This window comes from Aquarana catesbeiana, linkage group LG01 (assembly GCF_042186555.1).
Source record: "Aquarana catesbeiana isolate 2022-GZ linkage group LG01, ASM4218655v1, whole genome shotgun sequence".
Lineage (NCBI taxonomy): Eukaryota > Metazoa > Chordata > Amphibia > Anura > Ranidae > Aquarana > Aquarana catesbeiana.
Window position 1 is genome coordinate 504,590,504 of NC_133324.1, and position 14,239 is coordinate 504,604,742.

A 14,239-nucleotide genomic window follows, 5' to 3' on the forward strand; every position below is an offset into this window, starting at 1 on the left:
GTGATTACTATGGTGCTCTGTGTCCCATGATGTACGATAAAGAAATGTAGATGTTAACATGTTGGAGAAAAGAACCAGAACTGGCCCGGTTGGCAAGTGGTGAAGAACTGGTAAGCTGCAATGTAATAAAATGTTTGCTTTTGTGTTTAATACTGCTTAAAAACTAATCATATTGTGGCACTTGGGAATCTGGCTACAAGTATTCTGTTGCTCAGTACATAGCAGATGAGATGCTGTAAGGTAACTAACTGAATATTGAAAATAAAAACAGAAATCACTTCAGAATAGTGGAGACATCAATCACTTCTCACGCTCATAATGCTGTACATATTTATTTTAGGGTAATGCTGAAACTTTGAAAAATTGTGTGAAAGAGCCTTTTCCCCCATATCTGACTACAAGTACTGTACTGTAAAGAGGGTGAGATTCTCCAGATGAATAAAATTCACGTGCAGTCATTATATAAACAGGTGATTCCATGCTATGTACTAATCACTTACTTTTCACTGCCAACCGAGAAAAAAAGAAGCTCTAGTCACAATTCCATTGCTCCTAAATTGGGAAAAAAGTGGAATGACATGACAGTTTGTTTAAAAGAATAATACTAATCGACTATTGCACAAGATAGCTAAAATGTTAAATAAGGATTTCTACTTTGGGATATGTTTAGTAGACGTTAAATAAAACCGATACAAGGCTTTTCTCTTTATTTTGATTTCTCCATGATAACTCTGGTTCCTTTTACTCCTTTGATGTTAATGGCTGCCTGCCATTAAATAAAATAACATTGTGAACAAAATGTCAAAAGCTATTTTAACAACACAATTTCCTATTTAGTTTTCAGCTTTCTTTATCAGTCCACCATTTGGCACGCACTCTTTTATCTTTGATTTTGCAGAGTGTGTTATGGTATTCTGGATATCCTTCCCCATTCCCCAGCACACACTAAAGATTTCCCCGGGACAAATTTGCATCCTACAAGCTGTACATTCACTCCGACTGCCCAGAGAGGTTTGTCCAGCTATTGTCCCTCAAGGAAAATGTTGAAAACAAGCTGAGGAGTTACAGCTCCGAGTCAGGACTGTTCATTAAGCATTGTAGGAAGCATGCCGCTGGTTCATAGGATTCTCGGGCGACTTCATCCATTCCTTCTTCAAAAGTTGTTTGAGCTGGGATAACCTCATATTAGGATTTTCCTGTTTAAGGCGTGGCAAGTTTTCTTCCTCATAGGCTGTAAAGGCAGCTTTCATACGACGCTCTGGGTGGCGGTCAAGCTCCTTGCCAACACTGCAAGCAAGAAGAGAAAGATTAGGTTTAGCTATAGCTCAGCTGAAGAGACCCAGTCAAGTGAAACATTTGCCAAAAGTACATACTGTGAAGAAGAAACAGACTCCTTAAAGTGGTTGGAAACCTCAGACATGAAATATGAACAAAGCATATCCCGCTATAGTGTGTACTTGCCTAAATAAAAAGCACTAAGTGTCATTTCTGTCTGCTACTTCATTTCTCTGCTATCAGCATGAGTCACTTCGGACATGATTTTCTGACACCAAAAACAAATGGTAACAAGGGAGGGGCCTCCAGGTGATTGACAGCCTCAGCTCTGTTCCTGTGTGCAGTGTGGAGGGGAGTGTGTCCTTTTCCTCCAATCAGCTCGCAGACCTGTCCTCACTGAGCCCTGCAGAGTGTAACTTCAGCTCTCCATCCCATTTTTTCCAAACTCTCACACAAGATTATAAATTCATCACTTTGAATTCATGTAGCGAAGAGAAAACCACATGAAGGAGGAGTTGTGTATCACCTGAGGATAGTCCCTTCACCTGATATATGTATGGGTTTACAATCACTTTACAACTCTAGCACTGAAAACTGCTCAGATGCAGAGAAACGTTCCTCCCAAGGTTTGCTAGGAAACCAACCCTTTCAGGAGCGTGGATCTCCTCTGCAGCTCTCACTGGGTTCCTTCTACTCGCCATGGTAATCACATCACTGCTGCACATAGTATTGACGTCAAGGTCAACAGGAGGAACCAGCAGGAGCTGTGGGTGACCCAGACAAGACGCTCCAGTAAGTTTCTTTAGTGGACCACGTTTCAGTTTAAGAACAGAGTTCATCGGAATAGGGGAGAGGAGAGCCAAGTACCGTATATACTCGAGTATAGGCCAACCTGAATATAAGCCGAGGTACCTAATTTTACCACAAAAAAACTGGAAAAATGTATTGACTCGAGTAGAAGCCTAGGGTGGGAAATGCAGCAGCTACCGGTAAATTGCCCATCATATCAAGCCTATCGGTGCCCATGAAATACAGTCTTCCAGTGCCCATCAAATACAGCCTGCCAGTGCACATCAAATACAGCCTGCCAGTGCCCATCAGTGCCCATGAAATACAGCCTGCCAGTGCCCATCAAATACAGCCTTACCAGTTCCTGATAGATGTCACGATGCCCCACTGTGTCAGATCTGTATCGCCGTGCAGCTGCGATAGTGATGTCCTGCCTCCTATGACATACGGCACAATGATTCCTAGCATTGGACCACTGTGATCACTGTGTCGTCTATCACAAGAGGCGGTCTAGGAGGTGGGACATCGTTATGCGGCTGGACACACAGCATGGGGAGGGAGGGGAAACTGACAGGGGTGCCGGGCCGATTCATTAGCGGCACCCAGCGGGACTGCTACGCCCCTTTTTTGCCTCCATTGCAGGACATTTTTTTCTTAAATTGACATTCACTCGAGTATAAGCCGAGGCAGGGTTTTTCGGCCTAAAAAGATGGGCTGAAAAACTCGCCTTACTCGAGTATATACGGTATTTTGTTTCCTAGGTAAAGAAACCTGCCGAAACAGCTGTTACCTACCATACCGAAGGCTCCCTTTTAGAGTTGCCAAAGCACAATTTCCAGCAGCAGACCTAGGTCCAGGACAGCATAATACTGTACACGATGCTACAGTGGTCTGGTTTTCCCCATAATTGATGCTGCTGGCACATCCAGAGTCCCAGGGTTAACAGCTGAGGGCTGTTCTGAGCACTCTCACTCTTTAAATTATGGGAATGCAAATAGCTGCACATTTGCATTAGTGTTCTAACTTGCAAGCTTCAGTGGCAGTGTAGTTTTCTTTTCCAATTGTTTTTTAAGGTTATAAACCATACAGATATAAAACCATACAATATAGTACAGAGAAGTACCAGTACATAAGATTATTGACCTACAACATTGGTCGTTAAGGAACCAGTATAACACCAATTTAGGGCTATGATTATAGTTCTGAAGAGGAGAAGATACATCCACTGAAAAGGAACTGCATGACCAGAGGCATCCCCATCTAAGACGAGGGGTAATCTTAGCCATGAATCGATCATTGTAGCTGGTCATTATGCTGGAATGGAACCAATGGTGGTTGACCAGTGGTCCTAGATCACTCCCCAAACTATCAAAGGGTTTAATGAGTAGGAAAAAGAGGAAAAGGAGAAGAAAAGGAAAGAAAAAAAAAAAAGAAAAAAAAAAAAGGGATAAAAGAGGAATAAAGGGGAAAGAGACAGCAAGCCTCTACTGGGGCACCAAGTGGTTAGCCTCGATTCTGACAAGGTTGACCCAGTCAGGTATGTGATCCAGGGGTCCCAGATTTTTTTTTTTTTTTTTAAATCGGGGAAGGTTGCCTTGCAGGAGGACAGTGCGGCTTTCAAAAGGCAACATGTATGGTTTGTTCTTTTTTTCTGTACAAAATCTTGAAAAGCTAAGGAGTCGAAAATCAGGTCAGTTTACTTTATTTCAGATGAGCATGCTACTTTCTATCTTTGTGAGTAATAAAAATAAAAGGAGGAGAAGTAGGGCCAAAAGCACATTTGGCCCTACTTCTCCTAAGGATCACAGCACACCTTTGACCCGTATTCATGTCACTCAGCTGGTCAAGACTCTGGAGAGAGCCTGACTTTAAAGCCGGAATCCACCAAGATCCCTTGACCTGCAGCTGGCTCAGCCTCTCTGCAAGCTGCTGAGAGCCCGAGCCAGCCGCCCCCCCCCCCCCCCCCACAGCTCAGTGCTCCAGTGAGTTCTGAAGGGACATTGCAGAGGGCCGGTGACTGCCAGTCACCAGTTCTCTGCTCACTGAAAACTGAGTGATCAGCAGTCTTTGATCGCTCAGTTTTCAGTGTAGAGTCGGCTGGGGACAAATGTAACATCAAATCAATGCTGCATCTACTTGAGTATAAAGGTTTGTTTTTTTAATTCTGAATTTCTCTTTTAAAGGGGAATTTACTGAGACTTGAGCTGCCATCTGATGCAGCTGTGCATGGCAAACAATCAGTTTTTAGTTTTCATTTTCAAAGCTTACAGATAGAGTATCTACTTTTAAAAAGGTACCTACAAACACAACAGCTAATTTATAAATACAAAGGGCTTCATTGACAAAGCGGTACTTTTTTCAAAATGTTTTTTGGCATTCACAAAAAAACTACTAAAATGCAGCATGAGTTATTTTATGAGGCCATGCGGCATTTTAGTAGCGAAAGCCTGCGGTAAATTACTGCCGGTGGAAGCCGGTGTCCTTAACGCCAACTGTAAATAGCTAGTTGTTAAGGAGCGGGTGGCTGCTGGCATCCGTAACAACCAGTAACTGTCATGGTTATTAAGGAGCGGGCATCTACCGCATCCTTAACAACCGATGAGTCATCAGCTGTCAGCGTGATTTTTCGCTGACAGCTGAACATAAAAAAAAAAAAAAAAAAGGAAAAAAAAAAAAATGGGAAAAAAAAAAAAAAAAAAAAGAAGACATGCAGGAGCAAACACCCACCCCCAAACCACACCAGGCCACATGCCCTCAACATGGGGGGGGCTCTTTGGGGCAGGGTTACGAGGAGAGGACAGCCCCCCAAAGCACCTTGCCCCCACAACTCTGGTCAGAGGTTGTGGGAGCCTGCGGGCGGGGGGGCTTGTCAGAATCTAGAAGCCCTCTTCCTTCCTGAGGGCCTGGTATGTATTAGGGAGGGAGGGGGTGACCCTACGCTGTTTTTTTCTCTTAATTTTTTACTGCCAGCATGTTTTTTTTTATATGACTCATTGGTTGTTGTTTACTGGTCGGTTGCCAGTCGGCTGCCGATTCCATAAATATCGCATGCCAGGACCACTACTTATTTACCGCATGCATATTTTTTCTTTGGTGAATTGATGTTCACTCCTGTTTTATGCAGTATTTACCGAACATTTTTGCTTTATGCAGTAAATACCGCATAAAGCAATAGTGAATTGACATTATCAGGATCGCATGCGGTATTTGGGAAAACACCTAAATACCACGCATGCGATCTGGTTCTGTGAATGGAGCCCAAAATGTTTTATTGATATCAATTTCTTAATAGAACACCAAAGCCTAAAAACATTGTCCACTAACAGTACATGTTAATATAAAAGGCCTCCGCACATGTACCATCCCCCGCCACCACCATTACCAATCTCAATTACATGACCTTATTATGTTGATATTAACTTCATGCTTCATATTTAATACGCTAATGTGTGGTGAAGTCATAGGGATTACTCGATGTGCTTCCTGGAAAAATTCTGCTTCATCAGTACTATAGTACGGGCTATTTCAGGGTATGGTCGCTGTTAAAGTGAATATAAGCATCAAATAAAGTGCCAGTGTCCATAAAAGGGTTTATACCACAGTGTGCAATGAAAATCTACGGTGTTCCTGGTGCAAAACTGCTTCACTCTTCCCATGTGTGTTCAACCACTTTATTCCTCTGTGGTAAGCCAGTGATCCAATAATGCCTTGGTTGTGGCACACTCAACTTCCTATATTGACCACTTATGGTTAAATTTTGCATGTGGAAACAAGATGGTCATTTAGCCAAGCTCAAAATCTCCCAAGCAACTGTCAGCTAACAGTGTTTCATATACACCATAAGTTAAGCACAGAGATGAGGATGCAAAGCATCACTGTGGAACATTAAAAGAGGTTCTTAAATACACAAGGAAGTACACTCACATGTCTTGCTGCTTTTAGCCTGCACTTTTTAAGTACTTTTTTTTTCCCTTTTTAAAAAAAAAAAAAAAAGAAGAAGATGGGGAATAATAAATAGGAAAACATAAAATAAAAATCACACTCACCTAGATCGCTGCAGCATTCACTGTTGATCACTCAGCTCTTGGTCCTCAGCCTGCAGAGAGCTGCTGACTATCAGGATCTTTTTGGATGGTGACATCAGCCAACTGCATTCCTGTGACCCACAGGAGAACTATGGCCAAAAAGGCTTTGGCCATACTTCTCCATTAATCTTTATAAATATTTTATTAGTAATTCATAAGGCCAAGGTGCTTGGTATATGCATGTGCCAGATTTCCCTGTCTGCAGTAAAGGATAAGTTTACCTTTTATATAAAAAAAAAAAAATGTAAAAAATATTTAAAATTATTATTTTTTTGCACTGCAGCCTGTAAAATCATTGGATCCTGCAGATTTTCAGTCAGCTGTGTGCCTGTACCTCTCGGGCAGGCAGTTGTTAAAATACAGGAGGCTCTCATTGAGAACTACAAGCCGTCTGCTGCAGTGGAAGACGGTACTTGTAGTTTTCCTTCATTCACAGATCTCTGAATTCAGAGCAGAGTGCCACTCTCTTGTTATTTGGTGCCTGCTTGTACCAAAGTGTAATGAAAAACTGTTGTGGGGGGGGGGGGGTTACCTTTTACCATGTAACTGCTGATTCACACACTTGTAGCTTGTCTGCCAGCATCTCTTTTTATTCCACTTTAAAAATAAAAATGTTATATTTACCTGCTCTGTTGCAGTGGATTTCCACAGAGCAGCCTGGATCCTCTTTCTCGGGTTCCTTTTCTGTGATCCTGGCCCCGCCCTCCTGTTGCGTGCCCCCACAGCAAGCAGCTTGCTATGGGGGCATACGAGACGAGTCACAGTCCCGTGTCCATTCAGTCACAGAGCCCCGCCCCCTCTCTCCCTTGATTGGCTAGCTGACTTGGATTGACAGCAACCAAAGGCGCCGCTGCTGTGTCTCAGCCAATCAGGAAAGAGAATCTCGGACGGCTGAGACACCTGTGAACTAGAGCTGCACGATTCTGGGAAAAATGAGAATAGCGATTCTTTTGCTTAGAATAAAGATCACGATTCTCTCGCGATTCTTTAAAATGGTTAGTTTAAAAAAGAGAAATCAGCTGTAGACGGTGCATGCGCAATCAACAAGCCACTCGCCCCTGATGCTTGGGGCTGGTTATTCATTTAACACAGCAGTCGGCGGATGCTTTTCTCAAAGGGGCAGATGCATGGTTATAAAGACAGCAAGGGGCGGATGCTTTTCTCAAAGGGGCGGATGTATCCCCTTTGGGTGTCATGCTTGTGGCTGTCAGAGTCTTGCTATGCCTCATGGGACTTGTAGTTCTGCAACAGCTGGAGGTCCGCTAATTGCATATCCCTGCTCTAGAGGAAGAATTCTGACACACTCTTAGGTGGGACTCTTCAGGGTGTTTCCTATAGCGATCTAGTGAAAGGGTCGTTGCAGATGTAGGAACTCTAAAAGATTAAAGGCCGGGAACAAGAGGCTGATCCTCAAAATGCATAGCAGTATGCATTGCATCAATAAGGTTTGAAACAAACCCCTGTAAATCTTAGTCAATGGCAAGAAACAGTTGCTTCAGAGAATCTGCATCATGGATGGCAACAGGGGCCACTGGCTTGGTTTGATTTAGGGGGTTCAGCAGGGTCAGTGACAGACTCTGAAGTCGACAGCATTGGAGTATGCTTAGAGCCTCTGCGAGCAGAATGCTTCAGTTGCTGTGCACAAACAGCTAAGATGTCTTGAGTGGAAGGTCCATGCCTTACCCGATGGAGCCGACTCTGCTGACGAGGACCCCATAACCATAGGGATCCCAGGATGCAAATTACAGGCACAGGTTCTTTCAGATAACACCCTCAGAATGACTAGGGGAGTATAGATTGAGGTAACCCATGGCAGCTGGATGGTGTTCTGCATGTCTTAGTTAGGACATTTTGCATTGATGCAGTGGTAATGCAACTAGGTCCAAGGTTAGGCAAAGTCTCAGGTACTCAAAAACCTGGGGAGCTGGTACTGATGAGGTTTCAGATGGCCAAGTCACTGTAGGTGAGCACTGGAAACAGGCGGGAGATCCACGTAGTTCTGGAGCAGGAACAGCAGCAGTTTGGTGCTTCCTCCACAGAGAACGGCAGGAAAAATTGGATTTTTGTACTCACCATACAAAAGATCGCCTCTGCAGGAGTAGGACTAGGCAGAACAAAAAACACCTGGCTACGCCCATGGGCCCTGCTCTAGGTATTCAGTTTAGTAGCAAGCGGTAATAGAAGTATTAAAAACTCCATAGAGGGGTAGGTGCTGTGTCAGTCGATGAACTCAGAGAAATGGATTTTACGGTGAGTACAAAAATCCCATTTTCTCTTTTGTTCATTGACGGACACAGCGCCTCCTTAATCTTGACCATTGGGACGTCCAAAAGCAGTGCCAAAGAAAAATGAGGGATGAGCAAAATAACCCAAGGCTAACCACAAGAGCCCTAACCAGGACACAGGAGCCTTAACCGGGTCACAGGAGCCCCATCTGAGATAAAAAATGTTTAACTACTTCCATACAGGGCATTTTCACCCCCTTCCGCCTGTACCCAAATTAAATTTTTATCATTTTTTCCCCACAAATAGAGCTTTCTTTTGGTGGTATTTGATCACCCCTGCATTTTTTATTTCTTGTGCTATAAACAAAACAAGAGTGACAAGTTTGAAAAAAAACACAATATTTTTTACTTTTTGCTATAATAAGTATCCACATTTTTTTGTTTTAAACAAATTTTTTCCTCAGTTTAGGCCGATACGTATTCTTCTACATATTTTTGGTAAAAAATATTGCAATAAGCGTATATTTATTGGTTTGCGCAAAAGTTATAGTGTCTACAAAATAAGGGGATAGATTTATAGCATTTTTATTATTTTTTTTTTTACTAGTAATGGCGGCGATCTGTGATTTTTATCGTGACTGCGATATTGCAGCGGACACATCGGACAATTTTGACACATTTTTGGGACCATTCACATTTATACAGCGATCCGTGCTATAAAAATGCATGGATTACTGTATGTGACTGGCAATGAAGGGGTTAACCAGGAGGGGGCGCTGTAGGGGTTAATGTGTTGCTAGGGAGTGATTCTAACTGTGGGGGGGGGGGATTCACAAGGGGAGGAGACCGATCGGTGTTCCTCTGTACAAGGAACACACCATCGGTCTCTTCCCATCTGACAGGACGTAGATCTGTGTGTTTCCACACACGGATCCACGGTCCTGCTCGGTTACCTGGCAATCGCAGGTGCCGGCGGACATCGCGGCCGCCGGGTACGCGCACCGGGACCCGAGCGATGCAGCGCGCGCCCCCTGGGCTGCCTGGAAGGCTGCGCCGTCATATGACGGTGGCCCAGAACAACAGCTGCACCATCCCGCCGTCATATGACGGCGGGCAGGCAGCAAGTGTTTAAAGAAGAAGCACCCTTTATGAGGGAACCCCCCTCTTAAACAGCAGCCTGCAAAACCTTGCGGCCAAAATATCTACTTTATAGAATTTAGTGAAGGTATGCACCGCAAACCTGTGATATTGATGCTTGATGACGGAAGGCCCAAGAAGTACTAAACGCCCAAGTAGAATGCGCCATGACAGGGAAAGGAGGAACCCGAGCCTTAATAGAATAGGCCTGAGTCAGTCTGTCTGATCTATCTGGAGATGGTAGCCGAAGAAGCGACCAGTCCTTTTCTTGGTCCTTGTGTAACCAAAAACTGAGTCTGACCTCCAGAAGGATTCCAGATACACCCGAATCGCACAAATCACATCCAAGTTATGCAAAGCAAAATTCCTTGGGATGAGCCGGCTTGGGACACAAGGACAGCAACAGAATGTCCTCATTCAAATGGAAGTCAGAGGCAACCTTGGGCAAAAATGACAGGGACGAAGAACCACTTTATCCCTATGGAGTACTAAATAGGGACTACGACAGCATAACGCCGCCAACTCCGAAACCCTGCGGGCCGAGGTAATAGCCACCAGGAATGCCACCTTCTGGGACAACGTAGGCAAGGGAATCTCCTGAATATTCTCGAATGGAGGTTTCTGGAGAACAGAGAGCATCAAGTTTAAATCCCATGGTGGCAAAAGAGACTGTACAGGTGGAGCCACATGCCGGACTCCTTGAATGAAGGTACAAACTAAAGAGTGAGTGGCTAGGGGTCACTGAAAGAAGACTGCTAAGCTTGATGGTGCTCAAAGCCAACTTCTGCTTAACACCCTGTTGAAGAAAAGCTAAGATCTGAGCCACAGAAAAGGATCGAGGATGAACGCCAATCGACTCACACCTTTCCGCGTACGATGGTATATCTTACTAGTCGATTTCCTCTCCTTCACCATAGTAGGGATCACTGATCCAGACACACCTTTATCTCTCAGTACCTGGCTTTTAATGGCTAGGCCATTGAAACCAGTCACTGTAAAGCAGGATGGAAGCTCAGCCCTCGGCACAACTGGTTTTAGATGTAGCTTCCAAGGGACGTTTACGGCCACCAGAAGACTTCCGCCCTTGGTGCTTCGTAGGCACCGCAGAAGAGGAAGGCGTTGGCTCCGCAGTGGCACTAAGACGACTGCGGCGTCTACCCGAGGAACTCAAGAGATTGCCACAAGCCTCAGTTACTTCCCGTTGAACTGAATCTGCTGAAGGTGCCGACGTTTGAGAAGAAAAACTACTAACCTGGTCAGCATTCACTCCAGAGTCAGACCCAGGTAGCCCAATTTCCTGGACAGGGCTAGAGGGAATTACAGGAATTATACCCATACAAGGAGACACAGGGCCCCCCAAAGTGGACAAATCCTGTCCCCTTTCTTTGGTACTCCCAAAAGGTTCAATTTGTGGACCCCCTTGACGTTCACGAAGGAGGTCCATGAATCTGGAAACCAGCAAAGATGTCCCCCCACCCCAGCAATGGGTGAGGGCAGACCTACATGCTGAAAGAGTCTTGTCAGTGGATCTGGAGAAGCCTGCTCTAGGCTTAAAAGACCAAGATTGCTTGGAACTTCCTGGGGAAGACTTGAGAGATCTGTTTCCTTTATCTGCAGTCCCGGGAGCCCAGAGGAATTTCTTATAGGCTGAGAAGGAAGGCCCCCGTCTGCAACGAGGTTCCTTCCCTTTCCTAGATTGAGGCAGGAATCTACTCTTTCCCCCTGTGACACCCTTAATGAGGTCATCCAGGGTAGCCCCAAACAGGCGGTCGCCTTGAAAGGGCAGATAATTGAGAGCTTTTTTAGAGGCTTGGTCTGCCGACCAATTCTTAAGCCACAGCACACGCCGAATCACCACTGCTGAATTAGAAAGCTTGGACAGCACAGGAGCTACATCACAAATATACTGTAGCCCATGGACCAACTGGTCTGCTAAATCAACATAAGCAGGGGGAACCTGCTCAGATGAGACAGACTGAGCAGGGGGACGCTTCCTCCCAGGTCTTTGCCCACGCGCTACTTCCACCCCGGATACTAATGACTCAAGGACTGCCGTCAGCGCAACCATCGGAAGCTGGGGTTCCGACGGACCTGCCACCTCCATGAGGGGATCAGTGGGTGAGATGTGACCCTGAGGTTCCATAAGGAAGAAGACCCTGTAGTACAAAAGAACTTTGGCACCACTAAAGGACACCCCATCGGCCAGGGTACCTATCAGCAGAGAGGGAGATTCACAAGGACCCCCAAAGACTCACCCTACCAAATGGAGGAGCGCCGCAATTCGGACCCAGCGTCCATTTTCTTATATCCCGGGACAGGAAGAGAAGCATAGGGGAGGAAGGGGAAGAGGAGGAGCTCTGGCATCTCCATGAGGTTCTGGCCACCTCTAGTGTCTCACTAGGCTAACGAAAAATGGCCGCCGTGATATCATTGTCTACACAAACATGGCTGCCAGCCAGAGATCAGCCAGACCAAGAGAAAATGGCTGCCGTGATGTCATCAGACCACCCAAACATGTCCGCCGGCCATTTGACATGCGGAAGCATGCTGCCAGGATCCTCTCTGTGCCTTCAACATTGCTGCACCCTCTGCAAGGGGACCCCCTTCCAAAAAGGTACTGTACTCCACCAGGCAGGGTGAACATTTAAGGGGGCATCGCTGTGCACTCTACACTGGGACCCCCAAACTGCACACTACCTCACACAGCAGGGCATACACCTAGGGATTCTCTGCTGCACCCTCTGCACTGGAACCCCCTAATACCACCAGGGCAGGAGACACACTACCCAGAAGGGAAATGGCAGGGGAGATCTCCAGGGGTCTCTGCTGCCTGCCCTGGGACTCCCCACAATCCGTGGGGGGAGGGGGAAGCCCAGTTTAACCAGGGGACTTTAGGATGGGAGCAAGGATCCTGCAGGCAGGTCCGCCCATCCCTGAAGGGTACCCGCATCCACCCCAAACTGCACAAAAGGGGAAAGGGGGAACTGTACTTACCGATCCATGGTGCAGGTGACCCTCCAGACAGAACTCCTCGCCACCAAAGTGGGGGGCTGCGGGCCAAGGGACCGCTGTGACTCGGTCCAGAGCCCGTTCGTATGTGACCCTGCGGGATGTTTAACTCGCGGGCCAGCCTCCGTCCGTTGAAGCTATTTCGTGGCCGACCTAGCGTGTAGCTGCAGTCTGCACACACTTGCTGGCCGGACTGGGGAGACCACTGGATCTAGATTATCCAGCCCGTCGCCCAGCCCGGCAGTTGATTACAGATCTCCCAGGAGAAAATGCATGGGAAAAAAAAGAGACAAAAAAGTAAAAATTTGTAACGACCAAAAGATCCCAGCAAGGAGCTAGGTTCTTACTCCTGACTAGTCAGAAATAAATTGAATACCTAGAGCAGGGAGGGGGTTATATACTGGACTGAGGACAGCCCATGGGTGTAGCCAGGTGTTTTTTGTTCTGCTTAGTCCTACTCCTGCAGAGGCGATATAACCCAATGGTCAAGATTAAGGAGGCGCTGTGTCCGTCGATGAACGAAAGAGAAAAGAGCTCAGAGACAGGATTATACTTGGGGCTGTGCCATGGCTCTGGACCTGGAAAGTGCTCTGCAGCTAACACGGTACACTAAGGTGTTAATACAAAGTGGTTACAAAGGCAGAAGGTTTTTGTTCTTTTTTTATCTTAATGCAATTAGATAAAAAGCCGTGTGTGCGCGCAGCAGCCCCCCTAATAGTTACTTGAGGTCCATCTAGATCCAGCAATGTTGCGCGAGAGTCCGGAACTCCCCTCCTCATTGGCTGAGACAGCAGCGTCACTGGCTTCCGCTGCTGTCAAAGTCAGTGTGCTTGCTGTGGGGGCGCTCAACAGGACGGACCTGAGAAGAGGAGGATCTGGGCTGCTCCGTGCAAAACCACTGCACAGAGCAGGTAAGTAGAACATGTTTTTTTTTTTTTTCAATAAAAATAACAAAGACTTTAGTATCACTTTAAAGTTGAATTTGTAGGCAAGTTGGAACAGGTACATTTTTTAAGTGCAACTCCCAAAAAACAGAATTACATTTTTTGGATAGCATAGGGAAGGGTTAACACCCCTGTAACGCTTGTATTGCTGTCTGTGCCCACTGTTCAGAAGATTTCACCTCACTTTCTGTCCCTTTGGCAGCGCTGCCCATTGATTTCAATGGCAGTGGCGGTTTAGGAGCAGTGTATACACCGCTCCCGCACCGGCCCAAAGACGCTGCTTGCAGGACTTTTTATTTTCTGTCCTGCAAGCGTACCGCCCCAGTGGGAAAGCACTAGGACTTTTACACTGGGGAGGCCTGAGAGGCACTTTTCAGGTGCTATTTTTCACGCTAAAACGCCCACAAAGTGCCTTCAGTGTGAAAAGGGTCTTACAGGAGTGAATTTACATAGAACAATGAACCGTTTGGGGGGGAAAAATATCCATTTAGTATGCAATATTGCATATTGACCTGGCATTTACCACTTCTCAGTTTTAGGCTTGCTTTGTTAGACCTCATGCACACAGGGGTTTGTCCTGTCATTGTCAAATCCCAGGATTTTCGGGCACCCGGGGGGGGGGCATGGGTGCACCACCCAGGTCCGCTGCCTGTCAAATCACACCATACGCGCCCAAGCGCATATGGCTCTAAACGTGAGTACCGATCAGTAGTGGCCACATTTTTCAGCCTGTCATAGATTTTTGGTAGCAGGACATGATTGTGCACCTGTGCCT

The 14,239-nt window shown here is 46.1% G+C and overlaps 1 protein-coding gene across 2 annotated transcripts in view; it reads right to left on the reverse strand.

The window, feature by feature from the left end:
* Window positions 1-852: 852 nt before the first annotated feature.
* The window catches only part of CCDC124 (coiled-coil domain containing 124), a 68,029-nt gene continuing 54,642 nt past the window's right edge, over window positions 853-14,239 (reverse strand). Inside the window, exon 5 of one of the 2 annotated variants that reach the window (XM_073593224.1) lies at window positions 853-1,287. In XM_073593224.1, coding sequence (XP_073449325.1) covers window positions 1,089-1,287 — 199 coding nt within the window. In that variant the 3' untranslated portion in view covers window positions 853-1,088. The remainder of the gene's footprint in view (window positions 1,288-14,239) is intronic. The other variant, XM_073593232.1, reaches the window with a different exon arrangement.